The 27,996-nt window shown below is 43.7% G+C and overlaps 1 protein-coding gene across 3 annotated transcripts in view; it reads right to left on the bottom strand.

Moving 5' to 3' along the window:
• The window catches only part of C1QTNF3 (C1q and TNF related 3), a 134,890-nt gene that overhangs the window by 8,531 nt on the left and 98,363 nt on the right, over positions 1-27,996 (bottom strand). For all 3 annotated transcript variants that reach the window (XM_077462886.1, XM_077462883.1, XM_077462884.1), the window contains exons 4-5: positions 25,328-25,457; positions 20,553-20,652 (exon numbers count right to left, since the gene is read on the bottom strand). In XM_077462886.1, coding sequence (XP_077319012.1) covers positions 20,553-20,652; positions 25,328-25,457 — 230 coding nt within the window. The remainder of the gene's footprint in view (positions 1-20,552; positions 20,653-25,327; positions 25,458-27,996) is intronic.

Below are 27,996 nucleotides of genomic sequence, written 5' to 3'. Positions count from 1 at the left end.
ACTTCTGCTGTACCCTTTATGTTGGGTCCCACACTCCTTGTTGTATTCTTTATTTTACATTATGGAAAATGCAGTAGGACATGTAAACCTATGTGGGAACATTCTACATTCCCAGGTCGACAGGAACAGAGTTGCAAATTACAACAATGAGATCTCACTGTCAGAAAATCCAAGATCTGTATGTTGTCAGGTGCATGGAGTATTTTTTAACGCTTGTTTGTGAGTATGACTCTTGCTTTTACTATTTAAATAAAAATTTTATCTTTGGCAATGCGCAAGGTCGGTGCCCCCTCCCTGTTTTTCAATATGTTTCAGCTCTAAGGACACCCATTGGTCTGAGGAGGGCAGCAAGACCTTTGACTTTCCATATTCTATCCAAAGGGTTGGCTGCACCTCTTACATATGGACTAAGCTCCTTGAGCGCAGGAGATTGTTTTGTGTTGCATGGTGTATTTAGCCCAGCACTCTACATTTAAAATAACATTTTAAAATAAAACGTAAAACTTAAAATTATCACTTTGGATGGATCGGAACTTTATTAAAATTTCCTGACTGGAGTCATTGTTCTCAACTTGCAGTTTTCTCTTCCTTTATGGTTATAGCTATCAATAAATCTCACCTAAGAGTAGTGAAAAAATTCTGCCTAATATTTAACTAAACTTTTGCAGAAAAGACTTTTCCCCTCTTAAAATATTAAAGCCTCTAGGGATACTGTGTGGGATACTGTGAACACAAACCAATGCTAACATTTTCATGCGTCTAAACAGAGCTGTGACATTTCATCAAAAATTCTAAAATGTTAGATAGTGTTATAGGATTATCTTATTATGGAAATTTTTATCTTGTATAAGTAGTGCTGGAAGTTTGTAAAAAGACTGAATGTTTTCTGCTAGGAATTTCTTTTTATATCATTCAGTTTTTTCTTTCAAATAAATCGGATATTTAGAGGTATGAGGATATGTGCACTGATGTAAGCCATCTTTTCCCAAAGCCCCCTGAATTCCCTAATAAAAAAAAACAACAACAAAAAAACAAAACAATATATTATAGAGTAGCAATTCTCAACCAGGGTTCCTTCAGAGGCTAGAGGTACTTGAGCTGTGACTAAATGACTTCCGACTTGATGGTGCCTACAAAGTTCTGGGACCAAGGCCACTGGACAAGGCCAGCAGCAAGATGCAAATGATTATTATTATACAGGATTTAAATAGCGCCAAGAGTTTATGCAGCGCTTTAAAAATAAGCATATCTAGCTGTCTTTAAAGTGTTAGTAAACCCGCTAATGTTTTTTTTTTTCTACCACCTGCAAAGCAAAAGGCATAATGAGCTAGTATGCACCGCATACTAGCTCATTATGAAATACTTACCTTAGAACGAGGCCCCGACATCTGGCCCGATCCATGCCGAGGGAGCTGACATGCTCCCTCTGCGTTTCTTCCGGGTATCGCGGATCCTGCGCTGTGAGTGGCCGGAGCCGCGATATCGTCACTCCCGCGCATGCGTGGGAGATTTCATCCCGGCCGGTCGGCCACTGCCGGATTTTCAGCCGAGAATCCCCCTTGTGCGCATGCGCCGCTGCAGTCAGCGGCGCATACCAAGGGGAATATCTCCTTAAACGTACAGGTTTAGGAGATATTTTTTTTACCTACAGGTAAGCCTTATTATAGGCTTTCTTGTAGCTAAAAGTGAAAAAAAAGAGTATACAACCACTTTAAGGGTGGCATACTGGCAACTTCCTACTTACCACCAATGTAATGGGCATTTCTTCCATTAACCCCCAAATATTGGTTTTAATATAGGTTTACCAAAACCTGAAAATATTTTTAAGGGTTTCCTTGGGGTAAAAAGACTCCAAATAAAAGTTTTGGCTATACATAACTATACTTAACTAAACTAATAACTTTAAGGGATAACAAAAGACCATACATTAGGTAGTTTCAATAAAAATCTTTGGCCTTAAACATTCAGACACATAAACATATCGGGACCTCCATATTGGAGTTGACACCTCCAGTTCCTTACGTATGAATGAATGAATGAATGAAATACTTGTATAGCGCACAATGCGAACTGAATTGCCTCTAGGCGCTGTGGCGAGCTTTGATCATCTGCTAAAAGAGGAAGGTCTTGAGTTTTTTCCTAAAAGCCAGGTGATTTTCTTCCAGGCGGATGTTGATTGGTAGAGCATTCCATAGCCGAGGCCCTTGGACAGCGAATCTCGGATCCCCTTGGATTTATATCGGGCTTTGGGCACGAGGAGGAGGTTTTTGTTAGCTGATCGAAGACTGCGGTTTGGTGTGTAATGATTTATTTTCTCCATTAGGTATTGCGGAGCTTCTCTATGCACGCATTTGTGGGTGAGGCAAAGGGTCTTGAACGTGATCCGATTTTTTACGGTTAGCCAATGCAAGCTCCTCAGCGAAGGAGAGATGGATTCCCAGGTTTTTTTTCCTGTTATTAGCCTTGCCGCCGTGTTTTGGATCAATTGTAATCACGCAAGTTGATATTGTGGTAATCCTATGTAAAGCGAATTTGCATAGTCCAGACGGGAATTAATGATTGTTCCAACTACCACTGCCTTGTCATTCTTTGGGATAAAAGGGATGAGTCTGCGAAGCATGCGCAGCAGATGGTGAGATCCACTGACTACAGATCCTATTTGCGCATCCATTGACATTTGTGCATCTAAAATAACCCCGAGACTCTTCGTATAATACTCCTCGTATAATATTTAACATGTGGCAAAAAAGTGCTGTGCTCTTTTGCCTCCTGTGCTATCTGTCTATCACTAGGAAGGGTGGTGTGACAAACCTCATCAGAACACATTGTTTCTCTGGGGTCCAGGAAGGGGGGGCTATACAGTATGTTAGAGATCAATGCGGGCATCTGAAGGAGACAACTATTCTATGTGTTTAATATCTGTGTTTAATATGGCACCAAATTTGCTTTAAACACATTGAATGATTCATGGAGACCATTTAACAATAAAATGTCAGTGTCACTTGCCCTTTAAAAAAAGGTGGGCCTGGGACTACATGAAGGCAGCTGTACAGGTGCTTGGCCTGAAGGAAGGTATATATTCAGAATAATGTCTCTTTTACAGATCTGCCCATGCCAGAGTAAAAGTCAATGACCACCTGTTATATGCCTTACAGACACAAAGCGGGATGAGACAGGTTTGTCCCCTATCACTCCTGATTTTTGTCTTAACCCTAGAACCCGTTCTCAGAAGTTTGCAAGGTAAATCAGTGGTGAACGGCATCTCGATAGCAGGGAAAGAATTTAAAATAGCCACTGTTGCAAACGACATACTGATGGAATCATGCATAACCAACCCTTCCCAACGTTTTAAATGAAATAAAGAATTTTCAATTTCTTTTTTATTTCAAAATGAACTATTCAAATTCTCATGCTTTGAATATCGAACTTCTGATGGTAGAGGTAGAGCGTTGCTGTCATAGTTTCTCTTTCCCTTTGAAACAGGGCGTTATCAGAAATCCAGCATGCTTCTTTCCTGTCGGAATTGTACAACCATAATTATCACCCCCACTACTGAACATTCAACAAGACATTAAAGGGTGGGATAAATCCTGTTACTATTAGTTTGGGAGAGCAGCAATACTAAAGATGAACATCTTGCCCCGTGTCTTATATGTTCCCTACACAATACCAATTTTGTCTATCTAACGCATTTTTCTCACCTCTGAAAAAAATGATGAACACTTTTTTATGGTGCAGGAAAAATTTCAGTCTGTTTTTCCCTCCTTACCTTGCCAAAGCTCATGGGAGGAAAATGTTTACCTGATATTACAAAATATTATTGGGCATGTCACAAGAATTCTAGCTTGGCACTTACATCACTGTAGTAACCATTGGATTTCAATAGAACAATCCTTTTTCCCCATACCTGCTGAATTTTATTCTTAACTTCCCTATATCACTAAAAGATCATCCATTTATTGGGCCTACACTATGTATCTTTCACAATGCATGCAAGGTTACGTTGATTTCTTCAATTCCAACCTGGATTTTCTGCCAGATCTATCTAGAAAATTCCTGGAGATCCATTGGCCATAAATCCCAACTTTTAGCAGGACATTTTTTTGATCAGGGATGCATTTTGAAATGACATAAACTGCTGATACTTAAAAGCACAAAGTATCAGTAAACATCAATGTTTAAGAAACCGGTTATATGATAAAATCACGTTAGTATTGAACTCCAACAGTAATACAGAAATTCTGCCCGATAGTCATCAATAAATGCTTGTGCTCCAACATGGATCCAGACACATCTGGTGGCAATGTCCATTACTAGCGCTTTCCTGGAGTGAGGTATACTGCATTACTTCTGCCATTTCAGATATCGCCCTCGATTTTACTATACCATACCTAATGCATACCTAAACGTGCATATTTCTAATCTTTAGTGATGTATATGGTGAACTCGGCTATAATGTGCGTTCAGGTACACTTGCGGACAACCCAGCCATGCACAGATGCTGAGTGGTTTATAAAATTGATGAGATGGAGGAATAAATTGCCATAGATAATGACAGAATCACACACTTCACCAAGACTTGGGATTGTTGGTCACAATATAAACCCACCATGGAATACAAGACAATTGTTCTCGGATGCATTTAGCTGCCTTGTGCGCCAGCCGAGTGGGATGCTTTGCAGCTAAAGCAATGGCTTACCGTGTAATCCTGTGGACAATATGCTTTCTACCCTGCTTTCCCCCTTTAATTAGTGTGTGTTCTCTTCCCCTCTTTCTACAGTCTTTAACCCCTTTTCCTACTATGCCCTAGCTTTTACATGCTCTCTTTCATCCCTTTTTCATTTCTTTCTTCTTCCCTTTCCTCCCACCCCCTTATTTTTCCTTTTCCCAAAATGGAGTGACGCCAGACAACATCTCTTCAGTCGGGAGGAACCTTCTGGGATAGCTATATACGGTATTGGTGTATAACACTCACTTTTTCACCATGAAAATTGAGTGCAAATAGCATGTGCATGTTATACGCCAATACTTACATTTTAGCTGCCTCGGAGGGGACAAGGAGAGGGGCGGGACGAGCGCCGTAATATTACATACAGTGAGAATCTCCTGTTTACTTGGCGGCCTCTGTAATATGAAGTCCCGTCTCCTGAGCTACCATTGGACCACTGTTCTGTCTATCATAGGAGATTCTCACTGTATGTAATCTGTCAGCGCTTGTAGCACCCTCCTCCCTGTCCCCTCTAGGCTTCAGATGGGCATTGATCAGGCTGCACTGATGGCTGCACTGATGGCAATGGCGAGGCTGCTGCATTGATGGCAATGGAGAGGCTGCTGCAATGATGTGGACTTATGAGGCTGCAGATGGGCATTGATCGGGCTGCATTGATGACAATGGTGAGGCTACAGATGGGCACTGACCCTTATTTTGCTTAAGTTCCTTATTTAAAATGTACGTTTTTTTCCTGAAACTTCCTTCTTAAAATGAATGTGTGTGTTATACGCCTGTGCGTGTTATACGCCAATAAATACGGTACTTACTTATACCGTATATACTACTTACTTGTATACAGTATATACTTACTTACAAATGGCATTTGCAACCACCTTTCATTATTGGGCTGTAAATGTTTCTGCATGCTTTGTAATGATGGCTATATCTTAATGTGTTCTTCCCTTACCACTTTGGAAAAAAAACCTTAATAAAACTTTTTAATGGAATAGAAATTTTTTTTTAGACTAAAGTCTATTGTAAAATTAATCATGATTGAAGTGTCTCTGCTAAACTGTCCAATAAAACTGAATGATTGCATTTATGTTAAAAGTAAGATATACTATGCAAAATGTATATCCTGTAGATAGCTAAAGCAATAACAATGATCACAGACCAGCAACGGCTAAAAAAATTTATATAGGTATGGGATTAATCTTCCAGAATGTTTGACTGACAAATACTGTCATATAACACTGTACCCAAACGAGTTTTATGTCAGTTTTGGAGATAGTAGGATAGATAGATATATAGATAATAGTTACATACTGTAGTTACATAGTAACATAGTAGGTAAGTTTGAATAAAGGCAATAGTCCATCCAGTTTAACCTGTGTAGGTTTACGCGTGTCGATAATCATTTCCCATATCCCTGAATGTTGTGTTCTTTAAGGTGCATATCCAAGAGTCTTTTAAAAATATCCATACTCCCCGCTAACACCACCATTTGTGGAAGAGAGTTCCACATCCTTATTGGCCTGACAGTGAAAACCCCCTACGCAGCTTAACCACTTACAGACCGGACCATTTTGCTGGTCAAAGACCAGACCACTTTTTGCGATTCGGCACTGTGTCGCTTTAACTGACAATTGCGCGGTCGTGCGATGTGGCTCCCAAACAAAATTGACGTCCTTTTTTCCCCACAAATAGAGCTTTCTTTTGGTGGTATTTGATCACCCCTGCAGTTTTTATTTTTTGCGCTATAAACAAAAATAGAGCGACAATTTTGAAAAAAACACATTATTTTTTACTTTTTGTTATAATAAATATCCCCCAAAAATATATAAAAAAAACATTTTTTTCCCTCAGTTTAGGCCGATACATATTCTTCTACATATTTTTGGTAAAAAAATCGCAATAAGCGATTATTGATTGGTTTGCGCAAAAGTTATAGCGTTTACAAAATAGGGATAGTTTTATAGCATTTTTATTAATAATTTTTTATTATTATCTTTTTTTACTAGTAATGGCGGCGATCAGCGATTTTTATTGTGACTGCGACATTGTGGGGGACCCATCGGACATTTTTTACACATTTTTGGGACCATTGTCATTTATACAGTAATCACTGCTATATAAATGCAGTGATTCCTGTGTAAATGACACTGGCAGTGAAGGGGTTAACCAGTGGGTGGCAGTGTAGGGGTTAAGTGTTCCTAGGGGTGTGTTACTAACTGTGGGGGGTTGGGCTTTCATTTAGTGAACACTGATCTCTGCTCCAATCACATGGAGCAGAGATCAGCGTCACTAGTTGCTAGGCAGAATGGAGAAATGTTGTTTACACGGCATTTCCTCCATTCAGCCGTCCCGTGAGACGATCACGGGTATGCCCGCGGCGATCGAGTCCGCGGGTCCCGCGACCGGACTCACGGGGGCCCCGACCAGCGCAGCATTGAAGATTGGACGTACCTGTACGCCAATATGCCTGCCCGTGCCATTCTGTCGACGTACATCGTCGTGCGCTGGTCGGGAACCGGTTAAGGTTAAACGGCTTATCCTCTGATCACTTTGTGTGGTCCCGTGCCCTCTTACACTGAGACTGAATCATTTTTTCCTACACTGGGATCACCATTGAGGTATTTGTAAATCTCTATCAAGTCCTCTCTCAAGCATCTCTTCTCCAGCAAGAACAATTTCAGAGCTTGTAGTCGTTCCTCGTTCCTTACTCATTCTTTGGTCTCTCTCCAGCTCCAGCATGTCCCTTCTGAGGACTGATGACCAGAACTGCATGGAATACTCTAGAAGTGGCCTGCCCAGAGTTTTATAATGTGGCAGGGTTAGCATGTTATCTCTGGAGTATATCCCCTTTTTTATGCATGCTAATTTTCTGCTGGCTTTGCTAGCTGCAGCTTGACATTGCATGCTATTGCTCAGACTGTCTCCTACCAGGACCCCTAGATCTTTCTCCATCCTTGATTCCCTCAAAGGTTCTCTCCCTAGTGAACAGTTTGCGTTTATCTTATTAGCACCCAAATGCATTACCCTACATTTCTCCATATTAAACACCATTTGCCATGTAGTTGCACCCAATTTTTTTTTCACGCCGTTCTGTAAAATGTTTATATCCTGATGTGAGGTTATTGCCCTGCTTATTTTATTTTTATTTTTTTAATATGATATAGATAGATGGTATTTAATTGACCCCCTTTAATTATTGTTTTTTTTTACTACATAAATTTTACATACAGACCCTTTAAGACCCTAAAATGCCAGGACAGTACAAACACCCAAAAAATAGTTTACTTTGGGATATAATGTATACAGTGCAGCACTCAGAGTGTAGGTGTCAATAATGTATAATACGCAGAACAGCTTGCAGATTTCAATGGTCAGGAGTTAGTTCCCCTTATGGGGATTGTCAGTGGTGTGTGGCCCCTAAAATGTAGGTGATCAGTGATGAGCGCCCCATAACTTGGTGGTCAGTGGGGTTTTACCCTATAACATTGGTGATCAGTGTGCTCCTTTTATGGTCAATATGCCCCCTGTGTACTCCCTTCCTTTCAGTTATGTTTACTCCTATGTGGTTAATGTGCCCTCATTGTGGTTAGTGTACCCGCTTTTTTTGGTAACCAGTGGGAGCTAGTGGAGAAATTGCTTAAATTCTTTTCTTTACATACATGGGATCACTGTGATGACCAATCATAAGGTACAGAGCCACTCTGACTGGCTCTGTGCAATTTGCCTGTCTGGACTGCCTAATGACAGCTTGAACACAGGCATTGTGCATACACAAGAAGTAAGCAGAGTGCCTTTTTTAAATGGTGCTACAGAAATACATGTCCACCCCCACCGTTTTCATACTGTGGGAGTTAATTCAAACTCTACAGAAAGCATAGTTTATAGTTATTTTTTGGCAACCTCACTCCTTCTTTCATGGCGTGCGATGGTTTAGGAAATTGAATGGCTCTGCACATGTTCAGTTTTTAGTGAGTTTCTATGCTGAGAATTTCCTCCCTATCACATCTGAGCAGCCTATGTGCCTATAGGGTCACACATGTGGGAGTATACAAAGTGGTAAATGGCAACCCACTCCCTTCCTCCTTCTCCATGCTAACTAACCAGCCAAACACAATGGGGGTGGGATATTACATGTAGAATAATGGTGGCCTCTCCTCCCTCTTATTCTAAGAATGCTGGAGGGGTGTGACATAGCCTGTGACTGGCAGATATCCACCCACACCATGTTATTGCCACAAAATAATAAAGATTTGATTTCAAATATATATTTGTATGATGATCTAAAACAGTTTATTGATAATAATTATTTATTTTTACTCTGTATTTCGAAGGCTTTTTTTTTATGAACATGTGCCCAGCAGCAAAGGACTACAGTAGCAGCTCCTTCTGCTTATGTTTCCCCGCAGACAGGCTTTGAAAGAACCGGGTCATGTGACAGCTGTATATCGCTTAGGAAAAAAGGTACTTAGAATTATTGAAGGAAGAGCTGGAGGGTTGTCTGTTATTTAGCTGTAAGGGCAGCTGCTGTCTCTTTATATTTTTTGCAGTCTTGTGATTTGCAGTGTAGGTTAGAGGCACAGAGGTACTGTTCTGCAAATTTACCACCAAATGTTGGCAAAATTAAGGCTAGGAACTAGGGTTGCCACCTGTCCGGTTTTGACCCGGACAGTCCGGGTTTTGAAACATGTGCCCGGGTTTCAACCCGCCTGAAACCCGGACACATATAGCAACAGTTCGACTGTCCTGTGGTGGCCCCGGCCACAACATCTAAAGCGGCACATCGATTCCGGAGAATCAGATACTGCTTGTGCTTGAAAGCTGGGCAGCGGGCTCCCTATGGCTGGCTGAATGTGTTAGGTGCGTGCGTCGCTCGGGTCTGCGATTGGCCTGGTGGAGCTGGTAAGTGGTCACATGTGGATTGGGCTGGACTGGGGGTGATCGCGGCCGCCCGTAGTCCCGCCTCCCTGCCTGGTGTGCTGTGTTTCTCCTGACTGAGGTGAGGTCTCTCTGCCATCCGCTCTTCCACCCGCCGTCTGTTAGCCCGCACCTCTCTGTCAGCCCCTCTCTGTCAGCAGCACTCCCTGTAAGCCACTCCCCTCTGTCAGCAACCCCCCCTGTCGGCCCCCCCCTCTGTCAGCAGCACTCCCTGTAAGCCACCCCCCTCAGTCATCAACCCCCCCTGTCGCCCCCCCCCCCCTCTGTCAGCCCCCCTCTGTCAGCAGCACTCCCTGTAAGCCACCCCCCTCTGTCAGCAAACCCCCCTGTCAGCCCCCCTCTGTCAGCAGAACTCCCTGTAAGCCACCCCCCTCTGTCAGCAACCCCCCCTGTCGCCCCCTCCCCCCCTCTGTCAGCAACCCTCTCTGTCAGCAAACCCCCCTGTCAGCCCCCCTCTGTCAGCAACCCTCTCTGTCAGCAAACCCCCCTGTCAGCCCCCCTCTGTCAGCAGCACTCTCTGTAAGCCACCCCCCTCTGTCAGCAACCCCCCTGTCAGCCCTCCAGTCTGTCAGCAACCCCCCCTGTCAGCCCCTTCTGTCAGCCCGCCCTTCTCTGTAAGCCACCCTCTATCAGTCCCCCCTCGGTCAGCCCCCCTCTGTCAGCAACCCCCCCGTCAGCCCGCCCCTCTCTGCAAGCCACCCCCATCTGTCAGCAACCCCCCCTATCGGTCCCCCTCTCTCTCAGCCCCCCTCTCTGTCAGCAACCCCCCTGTCAGCCCCCTTCTGTCAGCCCGCCCCTCTCTATAACCCACCCCTTTCTCTCACAGCCCGCCCTTCTCTGTAATCCACCTCCCTCTGTCAGCAACCCCCCCCCTCTATCAGCCCCCCTCTCTGTCAGCAACCCCCCTGTCAGCCCCCTCTCTTTCAGCAACCCCCTTGTCAGCCCCTCTCTGTCAGCAGCACTCCCTGTAAGCCACTCCCCTCTGTCAGCAACCCCCCCCTGTCGCCCCCCCTCTCTGTCAGCAACCCTCTCTGTCAGCCCCTCTCTGTCAGCAGCACTCCCTGTAAGCCACCCCCCTCTGTCAGCAACCCCCCCCTGTCGCCCCCCCTCTGTCAGCAACCCTCTCTGTCAGCCCCCCTCTGTCAGCAGCACTCCCTGTAAGCCACCCCCCTCTGTCAGCAAACCCCCCTGTCAGCCCCCCTCTGTCAGCAGCACTCCCTGTAAGCCACCCCCCTCTGTCAGCAACCCCCCCTGTCGCCCCCCCCCTCTCTGTCAGCAAACCCCCCTGTCAGCCCCCCTCTGTCAGCAACCCACTCTGTCAGCAAACCCCCCTGTCAGCCCCCATCTGTCAGCAGCACTCTCTGTAAGCCACCCCCCTCTGTCAGCAACCCCCCTGTCAGCCCCCCAGTCTGTCAGCAACCCCCCCTGTCAGCCCCTTCTGTCAGCCCGCCCTTCTCTGTAAGCCACCCTCTATCAGTCCCCCCTCGGTTAGCCCCCCTCTGTCAGCAACCCCCCCGTCAGCCCGCCCCTCTCTGCAAGCCACCCCCATCTGTCAGCAACCCCCCCTATCGGTCCCCCTCTCTCTCAGCCCCCCTCTCTGTCAGCAACCCCCCTGTCAGCCCCCTTCTGTCAGCCCGCCCCTCTCTATAACCCACCCCTTTCTCTCACAGCCCGTCCTTCTCTGTAATCCACCTCCCTCTGTCAGCAACCCCCCCTCTATCAGCCCCCCTCTCTGTCAGCAACCCCCCTGTCAGCCCCCTCTCTTTCAGCAACCCCCTTGTCAGCCCCCCTCTCTGTCAGCAACTCCCCTCCTCTGTCAGGCCCCTCCTCTGTCAGCCCCCCTCCTCTCTCAGCAACCCCCCCTGTCAGCCCCCCTCCCCTTCTGTCAGCCCCTCTCTCTGTCAGCAACCTCCCCTTCTCTTTAAGCCACCCTCTCCTCTGTCAGCTACAACCAGACAGCATTCAAACCCCCCCTTTCTTCCCCCACTCTAGCGGGGCTAATGTCCTGCAGCTGGGTCACAATGCACTCTCTCTCTCCCACCCAGCCGCCATCAGCAATTGCAGCAGTTACTGCTCTACTGACACCGTCCTCTGCCCTACTGACACCGTCCTCTGCCCTACTGACACCGTCCACTGCCCTACTGACACCGTCCACTGCCCTACTGACACCGTCCACTGCCCTACTGACCCCGTCCTCTTCCCTACTGACACCGTCCTCTGCCCTACTGACACCGTCCTCTGCCCTACTGACACCGTCCTCTGCCCTACTGACACCATCCACTGCTCTACTGATCCCAATCTCTGCCCTACTCACACTGTCCTCTGCCCTACTGACACCATCCACTGCTCTACTGACCCCAATCTCTGCCCTACTCACACTGTCCTCTGCCCTACTCACACTGTCCTCTGCCCTACTCACACTGTCCTCTGCCCTACTCACACTGTCCTCTGCCCTACTGACACCGTCCTCTGCCCTACTGACACCGTCCTCTGCCCTACTGACACCATCCACTGCTCTACTGATCCCAATCTCTGCCCTACTCACACTGTCCTCTGCCCTACTGACACCATCCACTGCTCTACTGACCCCAATCTCTGCCCTACTCACACTGTCCTCTGCCCTACTCACACTGTCCTCTGCCCTACTCACACTGTCCTCTGCCCTACTCACACTGTCCTCTGCCCTACTGACACCGTCCTCTGCCCTACTGACACCGTCCTCTGCCCTACTGACACCGTCCTCTGCCCTACTGACACCGTCCTCTGCCCTACTGACACCATCCACTGCTCTACTGATCCCAATCTCTGCCCTACTCACACTGTCCTCTGCCCTACTGACACCATCCACTGCTCTACTGACCCCAATCTCTGCCCTACTCACACTGTCCTCTGCCCTACTGACACTGTCCTCTGCCCTACTGACACTGTCCTCTGCCCTACTCACACCGTCCTCTGCCCTACTCACACCGTCCTCTGCCCTACTGACACCGTCCTCTGCCCTACTGACACCGTCCTCTGCCCTACTGACACTGTCCTCTGCCCTACTGACACCGTCCACTTCTCTACTGACCCCAATCTCTGCCCTACTGACACTGTCCTCTGCCCTACTGACACTGTCCTCTGCCCTACTGACACTGTCCTCTGCCCTACTGACACTGTCCACTGCCCTACTGACACCGTCCACTGCCCTACTCACACCGTCCACTGCTCTACTCACACCGTCCACTGCTCTACTCACACCGTCCACTGCTCTACTCACACCGTCCACTGCTCTACTCACACCAATCTCTGCCCTACTCACACCAATCTCTGCCCTACTGACACCAATCTCTGCCCTACTGACGCCAATCTCTGCCCTACTGACACCGTCCTTTGTTCTACTGACACCGTCCACTGCTCTACTCACACCGTCCACTGCTCTACTCACACCAATCTCTGCCCTACTGACACCAATCTCTGCCCTACTGACACCAATCTCTGCCCTACTGACACCAATCTCTGCGCTACTGACACCGTCCTTTGTTCTACTGACACCGTCCACTATTCATATTTTAACTGACATTTCTTTTATTAATCAAATCATATTTTATGGGTACACGAATGCTTTTGTTTTATTTAACCATAACCCTTTAAGTCCCCCACCACTGTTAATGCAATTTGGCCACAACCACTGTTCACTGTAGCACACCTCATTACTACTCTCTTTGGGTAACCCAAAAGGGGTCCCAGGTATTTTACAATCCTATAGTGTGTACTACAAAAAAATTGCAGTGCGCCGTGAAAGTGTTCGGGTTTGGCTTGAAGAAAAGGTAGCAACCCTACTAGGAACTCTTGTAGTAAGAATAGGCAGGATAAGTAACTAGATAGTTGCTAGAGGTCTCCAGAGTAGTGAATGGTGTTGTTTACCTTAGATACTGAGGAAGTGCCGGTCCTGTCCCTGCCAGTGTAGGGCATCTTGGGAAGAGGGCTCGGTTTAAATAGTCTGGCAAGTGTCTGTCTGGGTAGTTGATTGTGGGAAGCAATGCAAAGACCAAGGCATGCAAAGATATATTCTTTGAAGCTCTAGTGTCTAGGAGCCTCACCTTGAGGGGAAAGTAAGAAAGGAGAGGTGCAAGACTAATAGGACTACTCACATCCATTAGGCATGGGATATAAAAAAGTATGGACTGCTCTTCGACTCAGCTCGTATCTCTGTTTGCAACTAAGGAATGTGCCATTGCTATTGGAACAACTAAAAGGATGTATATATGTCTATCAACTGTTTCAGTGAAAAGTTGAAAAGGCTTCCATTGTATGGACTCTTCCTTCTCATAACCTCAAAATGGGAATGTCTTCCAGAAGCAAATAGGTGCTGGGTGAAGCTGCTATCGGGTCCATTTTCATAAGGCCTAAAGAAGGTATGAACAGGCTACTGGGTGATGCTGGTTAAGCCAGGCATGGGGGCCTCTGTGTTGGTACCTAGGAAAAGATCTCATGCTCAAGGCGCCTCAAGGTGAGTCTAATGCCGCATACACACGATCAAACAATCGGGTGGAAAGTACGGCAGACTTATAAAGTATTTTTGCACTCCAATCTTCCCCCCGGACTTGCATTTCAGCGGACAATCCGGCCTTGCGTATGCCAGTCTGCTGTACTTTTGAAATGAACGGACTTTTCCCGCCCGGAGAAAAGTCCGCTCATTTTGAGCGCGTCTCCAGGTAGGCAGGGCCCGCAAAGGATGCGTTGCTGGCCCCACCACCTGGTATGGACTTAAAGGGGAGCCCCAACCCCGAAAAAAATCGGCGTGGGGGTCCCCCCCAGGTCCACATCAGACCCTTGTCTGAGCACGCTACCCGGCCGGCCAGGAAAGGGGGGGACGAGCGAGTGGCCCCCCTCCTGAGCCATTCTTAGGCCCCCCCACCCCAAAGCACCTTGTCCCCATGTTGATGAGGACAAGGGCCTCTTCCCGACAACCCTGGCCGTTGGTTGTCGGGGTCTGCGGGCGGGGGGCTTATCGGAATCCGTGAGCCCCCTTTAATAAGGGGGATTTTTTTCGGCGTTGGGGTTCCCCTTTAAGTCCATACTTTCCGAACGGGCTACTTGTCCATACACGGCACTTTCTCAGCGGACTAATACGGCGTACTAAGTCCGCCGGACTATCCACCGTACTTTTGAAATGAACGGACTCGCCCACACACGCGGAGGAAAGTCCACTCATTTTGAGCGCGTCTCCAGGTAGGCGGGGCCCGCGAAGGATGCGTCGCTGGCCCGCCTACCTGGAGACGCGCTCAAAATGAGCGGACTTTCCTCCGCGTGTGTGGGCGAGTCCGTTCATTTCAAAAGTACGGCAGATAGTCCGGCGGACTTAGTATGCTGTATTAGTCCACTGAAAAAGTGCCGTGTGTGGGCAAGTAGCCCGTTCGGAAAGTCCGGCGGACAGTCCGGCGGGAAGTCCGCCGGACTAAGTTCGCCGGATAGTCCGCTACGTGTGTACGCGGCATTAGGAGACCAATCTACGCTGGCCAATACAAGTTAAAAACTACAGCAACTAAATGGTTAGCTGTACACACGAAGGACATGCAGCCCAGCACGTGACTGGGCTACAAGACTCATATTTGATATATGTACACAGAATAATGCATGCGATAGAAAAATATTCACTATATAGGCTGTCTTTAATTTTACTGAAGCAGGCTAATTGCTCCCTACTGTCTGGACTTACAGATGGAGACTATTAAATAGGGTATGTTGAACCGTTATATGAGACCAGTGCTCTATTGTTCCAGGAAAAAAGCCATATATGACCATAAAACCTAATGAAAGAGCGAAGCTGGGAAACATGCTCAGAAAAAAAACAACAGTAACCATTTTTCTTAAAATAGAGGCTTTGCGTTATATTTTTTTTAATGATAATGTGCAACTGCGTAAAAATAAAATACGCCAAAGTGCACCATATATAATAATTATAGTTTACTATATAATTCAAGGGCCTAGTTGCAATAATCATTCATTATGCATTACTGAACTTCTTCATAATTTTTAACTCTGAAGAGTGTTCTCTATCATATATTTATAATTTGAAGTAAAAAGAATAGGCAAGTTGTCATTACTGAGTTCTCTTTAAAATGTCTGTTTCATGGCTCTCATTCTAATCTAATCATTCTAAGTGATTTTAATACTTTTTCAGGGACTGACCCAGAACATATATGCAGATCAGGATTTCACATTTCACTTGCTTCAGATTTATTCTGCATATACAAAAGGGGGAAAGTATTCCAAAGAATTAATCAATGAGAAACAGCCAGTAGTAATCAAAATTAGTTAAATGTTTATTAAGCAATTCCACTTAGACACTATTAACAGTAAAAAACATAACCTCCACCACATTCAGATAAAATTAGGAAAAATGTTGTCAGAGGACACAGGTAGCCCCCACAGACATTCACTCCACACATACACCATGGACCACTAATTCCGCATAATATATATTGTATACTGAATCTATTGTTGAATTGATCTCAGAACCAGCAGACCTATGTGCTCAGAGATTCTGTGTGATACTCCACAGGGGAGAATAGCAACTCCACAGATAACTTCACTAATGTATTAGGTAACGGTCCATATAGAAGACATACCCTGGAGTAGGAAGGAAGAGACCTAGGTGAATTCTCAAGGGGTTGGGGGGAGATCCAGAGATAATGGACAGCAGCCAAAAAGCAAGTGAAGCAGCCGGTTATTAGCAGAGGACAGTCTAAGTCCGCGTAGTAGATACCACTGGGGTTAGGGGGACATCTACTGGGTGCCTGTAGGGGAAGTGAGTGTATATGGGAATATGTAAAGTCATTACCCGACTGGGTATAATGGACATAGATACAGCTCACCACTCTCCTGCAAGTTCATTCCAGGTCATCCTGCTATCCAGCCGCCCGATCATCCAGTCACTGTGGAAATAAATTGGTTCTCACGGGATGGGGAGAGAAGTTCTGCTCACTGTTCCATATGTGTTTCTGGCGCCTAGCCCTGTAACTGCTGACATTCAGGTATCGCTTCTGCACTCCAACGTACATCTGGGGGTGTCTGGTGGGGAGTCTCTAGCATGCAGTCTGTGCCCTCAGTTCACAGGGCATGATGGCATCAATCTGAAGCGTTTCACTCGTGACACGAGTTTCCTCAGAGCATGAAGTAGAAGTGTGATAGATATCCTTATATAGTTAGTTGGAGACACCACTAATTGGTATCTCCACAGGATTTACCCAGCCAACCACCACACACAGACAACAGTAAGGTAACCCAGTAAAGACCATTACCTAATACATCACTGAAGTTATCTGTGGAGTTGCTATTCTCCCCTGTGGAGTATCACACTGAATCTCTGAGGTAGCTCTGCTGGTTATGAGATCAAGTCAACCTTAGATTAAGATACAATACTGTGGAATTAGTTGTCCATGGTGTATGTGTTGAGAGAATGTTTATGGTGGCTACCTGTGTCCTCGGACAACATTGTCTAATTTTAACCGAATCTGGTGGAGGTTTTTTTTTTTTTTTACTGTTATTAGTGTCTATGTGGAATTGATTATTAAACTGGTATTTTGTGTGGCCTGAAACTTCTCAAAAGTCTGAAGAGTACAAATTGCCATTTTTGGTTAAAAGTTTCTCATTTCTGTATTGACTGTCGCTAGCGGAAGTGCCTGGAGTCATTTTTGGTATTTTTTTGGGGGTATCCTGTGCCCTAATTTTCTTCACTGAGTTAATTGAGCCTAACAAACTTTTGAAATGTTCTAAAGTGACTGGCATCCATTTATGTCAGTCCCACAAAGAGTCAAGTTCCTAACTGTGTCCTAGGGGTATGGGGGTGCTACAGAAGGACCAGCATTATACATTTTCTTACAACTGCAAGGCTCCCTAAGCATACCACATATAAAGCCTGAAAATGTGATAAGCAGTGCTAGTAGCAGTAATAAGGGCTGACCTTATGCCCGTGGCAATGACACCCAAGGATGAATGAGAACCGTACATGCATACACAGCTCTGTGCCTGCTAGGGCCTCTGTTGTCAGATCTAAGATGGTGCCCAGTAGTGGTTTGCAGCCTACTTGTTGTGTACCAAAATAAGGATTTTGCAACTACATTGGAACAGAGTTCTTAACATAGATCTGCATATTATGCTAGATGCAAATACTTTATTGTCTGAAGGAGGTGGAGACAGGGTCTTCTTAACGCAATGGTACACGTACCACAATACATGTTCATTAACATTCCACAACGCAGTGCTAAAGTATGAATGGGTCCTTAATCCCTTGTCTACCAAGGTATGTTTATAAACGTCCTGGTAATCAAGGGATTAACAAAAATTCACTGTGATTTTTCAGCCACCATGAGCTTATAAGTAGAAGTGATCACTTTTTATGGACTCTGAAGGTGTGCTTTCCCACCCCCACCAAGGCAGCCAAGAGTTGGTTCTTGAGCGCTTCCATTGCACTTGGAAGCATCAAGGATTTTGTCACTTCTGGGTTCAGAGAGGTAATTCCCTGAATAATACAGCTGGGTATACAGCTAATTAAGCATCTGTGCTTGAATATTTGCAGTGGAAGATGGGAGAAATTAGGGGCTAATAGACCTCTGATGTCTCCGTAAAAAGGCTTGAAACTAAATTAAATTAGTATTTTAAAAAATGTATAAAAATAATAAAAATGTATAAGCCCCTCAATTTTCCCCATGCGCACCCAAATGCAAATGTGTAAGTGTATGGGAACATAAATTGCATATATGTGAGGTATCACCGCAAACATCAAAGTGAGAGCCATAATTCTAGGGCTATAATTCACAGTTACAGCTGTAGTAAGCTTAACCACTTAAGCCTTGGACCATTTGGCTGGCCAAAGACTAGAGCACTTTTTGCGATTCGGCACTGTGTTGCTTTAACTACCAATTACACAGTCATGCAACGTGGCTCCCAAACAAAATCAGCGTCCTTTTTTCCCCACAAATAGAGCTTTCTTTTGGTGGTATTTGATCACCTCTGCGTTTTTTTTTTTTTTAGCTAAAAAAAGAGCGAAATTTTGAAAAAAACACATTATTTTTTACTTTTTGCTATAATAAATATCCCCATATTCTTCTACATATTTTTGGTAAAAAAAAAAATCGCAATAAGCGTATATTGATTGGTTTGCGCAAAAGTTATAGCGTCTACAAAATAGGGGATAGATTTATGGCATTTTTATAAAAAAAAAATTTTTTTTTACTAGTAATGGCAGCGATCAGCGATTTTTATCGGGACTGTGACATTATGGAGGACACGTCGGACAATTTTGACACATTTTTGAGACCATTGACATTAATACAGCAATCAGTGAGATTAAAAATGCACTGATTACTGTAAAAATGTCACTGGCAGGGAAGGGGTTAACGCTAGGGGGCAGTGAAGGGGTTAATGTGTGTCCTAGTGTGTGTTCTAACTGAAGGGGGATGGGGACTGTGCAGGGAAGATAACAGATCACCTGTTCATACTCTGTATGAACAGACGATCTGTCAGTTCTCCCCTCAGAGAACCAGAAACTGTATGTTTACACACACAGTTCAGGGTTCTCCATGCGCCCCGAGCGATCGCGGGAGCCTGGCGGTGATCGAGACCGCCGGGCACTTGCATCTGCTCAGGGGGGCTCAGGGCGCCCCCCTAGTGGCCACAGGGAAACTTAATGCATCCACCTTATTAGGATGCATTAAGGTGAAAAAACATGAAGGTTTACAACCCCTTTAAGTGTACTTTTCCATAAAATATGCATTCGATAAACAGTTGCATAAATAACACACAATATTTTTTTGTAATGAACCTCTGCTTTCAAAATGTTAACACGTGCTATGTATTACTGAACTGCACTTTAATGAATGATAATCTCCAACTCTGATAACAGAAAAATGGCAGAAGGTCAGAGAGATTGATTTGTATTACCCAGAACACTACATGTGGTATTGGAAATCTACGGCTTGGCTTTAGGCATTAATACCAGTAACTGACATCTGTCAGGAACTAGATAAGCAGCATTAGGATAAGAGAAGCAGGGCCTTTCTGCTGAGGGGTGATAAGGGTCTATAGAGATTCTGCAATGACCAGGAAAAAAATGCTCAGTTGCTATTGGGTTGGCCAGAGACATTTGGATGTCTCTCCAAGAATGTGAGCGATAATGAGAGCTTTCATACTTTTTCATATCCCCTTCTTTTAGTGGTCTTGGGCATCCTTCCATAACTTTGCTCTATGATTTTAAACCAGAGGCTCGTTGATCCAAATGGCTCTGTACACACAAGATCTGGGTTTTTGTGTGATTCTAGGCACATCCAATAGGCATAGTCATGACAAGGTCTGAATATCACTTGCTATAATTAGACACATTATATAATACCTGGGGTGAAACAACAAGCAGGGGTGGAGTGAGAACATTTTGGCTTGGGATAAAACCCAACAAACTAGGCCATTCATGGTAGAATCAGATCTCTACAGGCTAGAAAATGTACCAAAGTGTACCACGGTTCCTTATTGACCGGTGGGTATGGTGAAAGCTTTATGTTCCTGAAGGACATGGATCATTGTGATAAGGGTTTCACAAGTTTCATCATAAGCTTCTTTTGTCAGCATCTAGTCACATGATAACTCAGACTTTTTGTGCAAGTTTCTGCTGGAAGACTGTCAGATGCAGAAATCACAGGTCTGACCAGGGAGCAGATAGCTATATAATGCCCGGTATGTGTTGCTGACTGTGAGTCCCGCTCTGATCAATATCTAAAAGAATAAATATTGCCACTCAGGGCCAACAGCTCAACATAGGCCCCCAGTCCATTGCCTGATCATAAGCCTTCTTTTTTTTGTCAAGAGTAGGAATCAGGACTTACGGCAGTAATGCAAGGTTTAGAAAACTCACCTGTACATGCTGACTATAGTATTTCCATTATGCATGAGGTAGACATAGACATCTTCCACCTCTTCATGCTTCAGCATGCTGAAAGTAAAGAAGTACACTCCTGTCAAAAAAAAAAAAAAAAGCATTTGCCATATTAGAATCATGCAACTGTTACTGGGCCTTGCAGGACTACTTGGCTAATATCATCTGTCTGCACGATGAGCTATCCAGGCCACAATAGTATTGGTTAAAATCCATGTTTTATACAATATAGAGACACAAGTTTTGATTACACTTTATGGCAGAATACACCATATGAACAAAAGAATGGCCATATAGTATGAGTTTAAATGTTTACGGGAAAGGGTAATGTTAATGCTAGAGGATACAAAGATATTTTAGAAAATTGTGCCCTTCCAGCCTTGTGACAACAGTCTGGGGAAGCCCTATTTCTGTTCAGCATGAACAGAAAGTTCCATTAAGAGTTTGGTGTGATGAAGCTCAAGTAGCCTGAACTCTACTGAACACCTTTGGGATGAATTTGAACGCTAATTGTGAGCCACAACTTCTTATCCAACATAAATGCCTGACCACAGAAAAGCTCCTTTGACTGACTGAGAACCAATTTTCACAGATGCACTCTAAAATCCTGTAGAAAACCTTTGCATAAGGGTGGAGGGAACTGTAAAGAAAAGGAGAGGGGGGGGGGGGGGATTCATATTAATGGCCATGGTTTTGAATAGGGTGTTCAACAAGCTCATATAGGTGTGGTGGTCAGGTGTCCAAAACCATTTTGCCATATAGGGTAGGTGAGTGCTAAATAAACATAAGCAAGTAAAATAAAATAAAAAAAATTAACAAGATCAATGTAGAACCTCTGCAACCATGATTTTATCGTGTAACTAAAGGCAAAACTTTCTTTTTCGTTTTGGATAGTGAAGTGGATAGGAAGTGGAGAGGGATTAGAACACCTGGCAGTTTTTATTTCTGTCTGTACCCCCATTAGAGAGATTCGCCCCCTCTATTTGTCCTGTTCACTGTTATCATTTAAAGAAAAAGTAAAAGAAAATCCCACATTTTGGATTGTCCCCAGAATAGTAATAGAAGAGAAATCTTCCAATGGGGACACTAGTTCTGGTGACACCCTGGGATTCCCTCACTTTGGAGGGATTTTCTCTCACTTCCTGTTTTGGCTGTGGGGCAGAAAGTGAAGAGAAATCTCCCCCTATGGGACAGAGATGGCTAAAAAAAAAATGGATAGGGGTTATAATCCTCCCTTACTCTATCCAAAATGGAACAAAAAATGGTTTGCCTTTAGTTACACTTTAAAAGTAATCTCATATTACTAAGTTGTGCCAAACTGAATCAATGATGAAGCATAAGCTCTTTATTAGGGATGAGCCGAACACCCCCTGGTTCAGTTCGCAGCATAACATGCGAACAGGCAAAAAATTTGTGTGAACATGTCCATTCATCTTCAATCACAGCATTTGACGTTCCCGACAAAAAAAACCTGAAAACCTCCGCCATGGGAGGCGTCCCCACGGCTGCCATCTTTTTGCTTTGACAGCTCTTATATAGCTGAGGGTAGGGCCACCTGGTGACATAACTGGGTGACCCCTCCCCTTCTGACATTGTGTGATGTCAGAGAGTGGCAGGGTCACCCGTTTACGTTACCGGGTGGCCCTGCCCTCGGCTATATAACAGCTGTCAACATGAAAAGGCTGCAGTCGCGGGACGCCTCGCATCGAGTTTTTCCGTTTGTTTTTTTTTCTCTGGAATGTTGGATTGAAGATGAATGGACATCGCGGGACACTTTTTTTTTTTTTTTTTAATAAAGGCCTTGTCCAAAACTGTCTCTTGTCATTTTAACTTTGACACTTTTTTTGGTGAATGGGTAGGGGTACATTCACATAGGGAGGGCGGGGATCTGGGGGCCCCCTTGTTAAAAGGGGCTTCCAGATTCTGATAAGCCCCCCCGCCTGCAGACCCCCACAACCACCAGGCAAGGGTTGTGGGGAAGAGGCCCTTGACCCCATTAACATGGGGACAAGGTGTTTTGAGGGGACCCCAAAACTCCTTCCCCATGTTGAGGGCATGTGGCCTGGCATGGTTCAGGAGGGGGGTGCTCTCTTGTCCCCCCTCTTTTCCTGCAGCCTGCCAGGTTGTGTGCTTGGATAAGGGTCTGGAATGGATTTTGGGGGGGACCGCCCCGCCATTTTTTTTTTAATTTTGGCATGGGGTTCCCCTTAAAACCCATACCAGACCTGAAGGGCCTAGTATGGATTTTGGGGGGACCCCCACACCATTTTTTTTATTTTGGTGCAGGGTTCCCCTTAACCCCTTCAATACACTATATTATATATACTTCATTGCCTGAACATAGATTCTACACTGAATATCTAATCTACACTAAATACAGAGTATATGCTAGGCTGCATATATATATATATATATATATATATATATATATATATATATATATATCTCAAATGCACTGCCTGTACTGAGTGAATGTAGATTCTACACTGAATATCGAATCTATGCTAAATGCATAGTATATTTATACTAGACTGTATATATAAAATACACTGCCTGCATGCCTCTAACTAACCTGCCTAATCTCTCTTCATTCATTACATTATACAGCCACCATGTAAGCAGCAGCCTTATATAGTGTAGGGGGTGGACTTAGCCCCCTGATCATGATTGGCCAAAGGCACCCTGCCTTTGGCCTATTATGGCTCTCTCAGCAGAGTGTGCTGTGATTGGCCAAAGCATGCAGGTCAGTGTATGCTTTGGCCAATCATCATACAGCAATGCACTGCGATCTCACAGTGCATTATGGAGCGTTCCGTGGTGCTCGAATTTCCTGCGAACGCCCCATAATAAATGAACACCCGATGTTCAAGTCAAACTACTCTTTATATCCTGTTTATATAATAGCACTGACAGTTTTCTACTGAGTCCAAAGAACCATTCATATCAGTCCCTCTCCCTGTACAGCCTAAAAGTCTCACGGCTCTACTAGAGTCAAAGAGATGCACATACAAAAATCTGAGTTCATTGGTTACACAATGAACTTCGCTGCAGCTTTAACAGGCAACCTCTATGAAGTTCATCTAAAGCCAAGCTTTTTTTTTTCTGCTTTGGAGAAGGTTAGAACAGAAAGCAGTTCTAAACATAAAATAAAACATTTAATTATATTGCACCTTACCAATTCTTCGATGTAATGGCTGCATTTGTTTTCTTTTTTAGGCTTTCTTTCTTATATTTTCATATGATGATCTGGCCAATAATTTAGTTGTTTTTTGAAAGGACAAACTCCCTTGCAGTTCAGCTCAGTTACAGGGATGAGACTAACCATTTACCACTGACAAGGGTGATTACAGTGATCAGTATTTATGTATTATTTATTTTTTATACCTTTATCCTTGTGTGCTGTAGCTGGTTATAAAGTATTACCTGGAGTTTGCCTTCAATTTGTTAGTGTATTTAAGTCTGCTAGTACATCTAACACTCCCCTCCACCCCAATCTGACATTGCTGCTGCCCAAAGGTGCCCCCTGTGCTCATTTATCCAGAATGGGGGCACTCTAATATAGGGTGGGTATTGCTGGCCAGATCATCAGGTGAACAGAGGTGGGAAAAGAAAAATTATGCAGCCACCACATCTAATGATTGGTAAGCTGCAATACATTTTTGAGTTTGGGTTTAATACTGCTTTAAGTCGGTTTTTTTGGGAGATTCCCCTCTCTATTTGTTGTGGTGACCATTGTCACTGGACAAAAAGTAATGGGAAATGTAAAATTTTATAGCTGAGCGAGAAAATAGGAGGAATCTTCTAATGAACACATACAGTATGTGACCTTGTGTCACTGACCTTGCATTAGTATACAGATAAACTCTCCTGCACCCTTGATCTCTGATATTCATATTTAGTCCAGTTCATTGACTCAGAACATATTAAATCCAGTAAATCAACATAACAGATGTGTAACTAGCATTCTCAAAAGCCCTATATTTTTCTCAGAGCAAGTTTACGTTAAAGCTGAAATCCAGAAAGGTATTTAACAATACCAATGAATTTGTGGTTTTTCCTTCACTTCCTGTCCCATGAACACGACAGGAAGTTTGAAGAAATCTCCAAAAGTGAAGAATGTCCGTGGATCGGATGTGGTGGAAGATGCCTTTGCCTCTTGATATGGGGACAACTTCCCAAAAATTCAAATTGGTTAAAAAAATAATAATAATTTGTCTAAAGAAATACTTTTTTTTTTTAAAATCTTTATTAATTTCTTTTCAATTTAAAAAAAACAAACATCATTCACATACCTTTATATAAAAAACAGAGAAATAAATAAAAAGACAATAAGCCCCCTTTTCACTCATCCCTTCCTTCCAATACCTCCAACATTCTCCCCTCCATTCCACTCACAAGAGTTTTCCTATCTCTCTACTACATGTTTAATAACCCTTCCACTTTTACATATAAATATTTCTATTCATTTTCTCACACCACAATTTCCAGATCTTATCAAATTTTTTAATTCCTCCCTGTCTTATATATATTACCCTTTCCTTAAGAATTACCCCATTCATGTTCTGTACCCAGTCCCTACTGGAAGGAGGTGTGGAAGACTGCCATTTCTGGGCTATAAGTTTCCTAGCTTGAAAATTTGGTGTCTTTAGACCTACTTCCCCCATCTATCCAACCCGAAACATACAATAAGAAATACTTTTGTTACTTACCTGATGTTCAGCTTTAAGTACAAAGTTGTTTTTTTAATAACATACCTGTTATAGGAGCTGTAAATCTTCCAGTCATGACATCAAAAAAGTTTCCAATATTAGTTTCAACACTGCTGAAAATGATCCCACTATTGATATTGCTGAAGTGAGTTGCCATTGAGGCCATAAAGGCTACCTGCAGAAAGAGAACTCATTGTAAAGAGAGGTTTAGCCACCACCATGTACCATTTTCAAATCCTCAATTATATTTCCCTTCACATGTATCTGTACATGTATTTAGAAAAGAATAAAACAAAGCTTGATTTTCATGGATGAGAAAGTTTAAACCATGTTAGTACTGCTTGGTTTTGTTTATTAGATTGAAAGTTTTACGTTTCTCGGCAACTGATTTAGTTCTGACCTGAAGGGTCCGTTCACGCAAAAGCAATGTTTTAGTCGTTCCTCTTTTACAATCAACCATTGAAAATGATACTATTTGTATAACAATAAAAAAATATGTAACCTACAACTGTTTTCTTTTTGTCCCAATTAACTGGTTGTTTCTATTTATCTGTATTTTTAGATCCAATCTTAATCCGCTGTGGTGAGAGTATTTCATTTGAGTACCATTGTAATTTTTATCAATACTATCTGTGATTATTCTGATCGATTGAGCGATTCCCCTTTGGGTGACAGACTGTTTCTTATTTCTGCCACCCTTGGAGACCCACACTTTCAGTGTGATCTAGTTAGTGTATGCTACTTAGATTATGTAGATTTTCATGTTTATTTTGTATATTTTCAGCGTGGTTCTTCCTCTGTTTTTCCCCAAGTATTCAGCCAGGGGACGCGTGGAGTTCATTCTCCTATGGGCGGACATGCGCCTTTCCAGCAGGATGGGGCTTGTCTTGTTTACTGGCCCCTCTTCCTGCTTTCTGTGTTCCTGAAGGCTTTCACTGGGACACAGGTCATGTGCGCGCGTCCGTCCTTGTTCTGACGCTTGCACATTGGGAAAGGCATACCCGGGGACGTCATCCACCGGATGTCTCTGGAGGCATATATAGGCAGCTGCTTAGTGTCCTCCGAACATGACGGTACACACCCGGGCACTTTCAACTCTTCAACCCTTTAAGCGCTCTACTTGGCGCTTTGTCCATCCGGGCCCCTAACTAATTACTTTTAATGACTTTCTTTGTCATTCATAAACTTCATACCCTTCCAGTTGTCCTCAGGACCCACAGCGAGAGCTTCATTACGCTACTATTTGCCTTCACCCTACTGCGGGCTTAAATCCATCTTATGCATATTACTACTGAACACGGTCCCAGGTGTTTTATACATCTCAAGATCCTATAGAGCGAGTAATTAATTTATTTGTTATCTTTTTTTTCCCTCACTATTATTCAACATACCTTCCCCCCCCCCCTTTTTTTTTTTCTCTCCCAAACAATTTTTAAAACTCTTTGATCTTTCATTACTTTTTAGTCTGTCCCCAGTTTATTGCCTCCCGTGTCCGCCCGGAATTTTTTGGATGTCTACAGCGCACCTGTTGGCTTCTGCTTTGGTTTTACATTGGTGAGTCACTGTGTTTTTTGTGCACAGCAAACTCCACTGATCTATATGTATGGTAACTTCATTATAATGTTGCTATTTATATATTGAATGTTTGTAACTTAGAGACTGTATTTATTATTATTATTATTATCATTCTCAGATGTAAGGACACCTCCTGAAGAAGCAAAACTAGTAGAGGATATCGTCTGTATCTGCATTGACCTTCATTTCTTCCCCCTCATTAGTCGAGGGGCAGTTTAGTGTAATGTTTTTTCTGTGTGCAATCATGTCATAGCAAATTTCTGTTTGTCTTGTTATTTATGTACTTTTTATATATTTTTGTAATAAAAACATCGAATTTTAATCATTCGGAATCATGTTCAACTATTGGGTATCGAGATAGTCCTTCAATCACTTTTGATGTTACATGGCAATTTTTTGTGTATTAGTCCATGTTAACTCGCTCTTGTCTTCATTTATATAATTAGAATGATGATACCCATCCCTATTTTTTCTTAGTATTTTTTTGAGGCAATATATTGTATACAATAGCAAAATGTGAAAATGAATTAAAGTGTTTGTTAAACAATGCCAGAAGTCTGCCAAACAAAATAGGTGTGTTGTAAGCTCTGGTGAATGAGGGAAACTATGATCTAATTGGTATTGCTGAATCTTGGCTTCATTCTTCTCATGATTGGGCTATTAATATTTCTGGCTTTGCTCTCTTACGGAAAGACAGGGTAAAACACTGGGATTCTCTCTATGTGAGAAGTGATTTCAAAGGACATGTGAAAGAGGACCTAGTCGATGGCGAGTGTGATGAGTCTGAAGCATTATGGGTGAAACTATACATGGGTGTGCGTACTACAAAGGTTATCACTGGAATTTGTTATAGTGAGGAGGTGGAGACTCAGCTACGTGCACAAATGGAAAGGGCTGCAAGGGCTGGGACAGTGATAATAATGGGGGATTTTAACTATCTACAAAATGACAGGAGTAATGGCACTGCTGGGACAGTTAAAGGGCAAAAATTTATAAAGACATTTTCATGGTCCAGTTTATTGAGGAATGACACTCTGTTGGACTTGGTAATCTCAAATAATGCAGAACTTATTACCAATATTTATATAAAAGAACACCTGGGTAGCAGTGACCATAACATGATTTTATTTAATGTTAGC

The sequence above is a fragment of the Lithobates pipiens genome, unplaced genomic scaffold, assembly GCF_037356315.1.
Source record: "Lithobates pipiens isolate NorthernLeopardFrog02 unplaced genomic scaffold, aLitPip1_a1.2 Scaffold_3, whole genome shotgun sequence".
NCBI lineage: Eukaryota > Metazoa > Chordata > Amphibia > Anura > Ranidae > Lithobates > Lithobates pipiens.
This window is presented reverse-complemented; position numbering and strand designations above follow the sequence as displayed.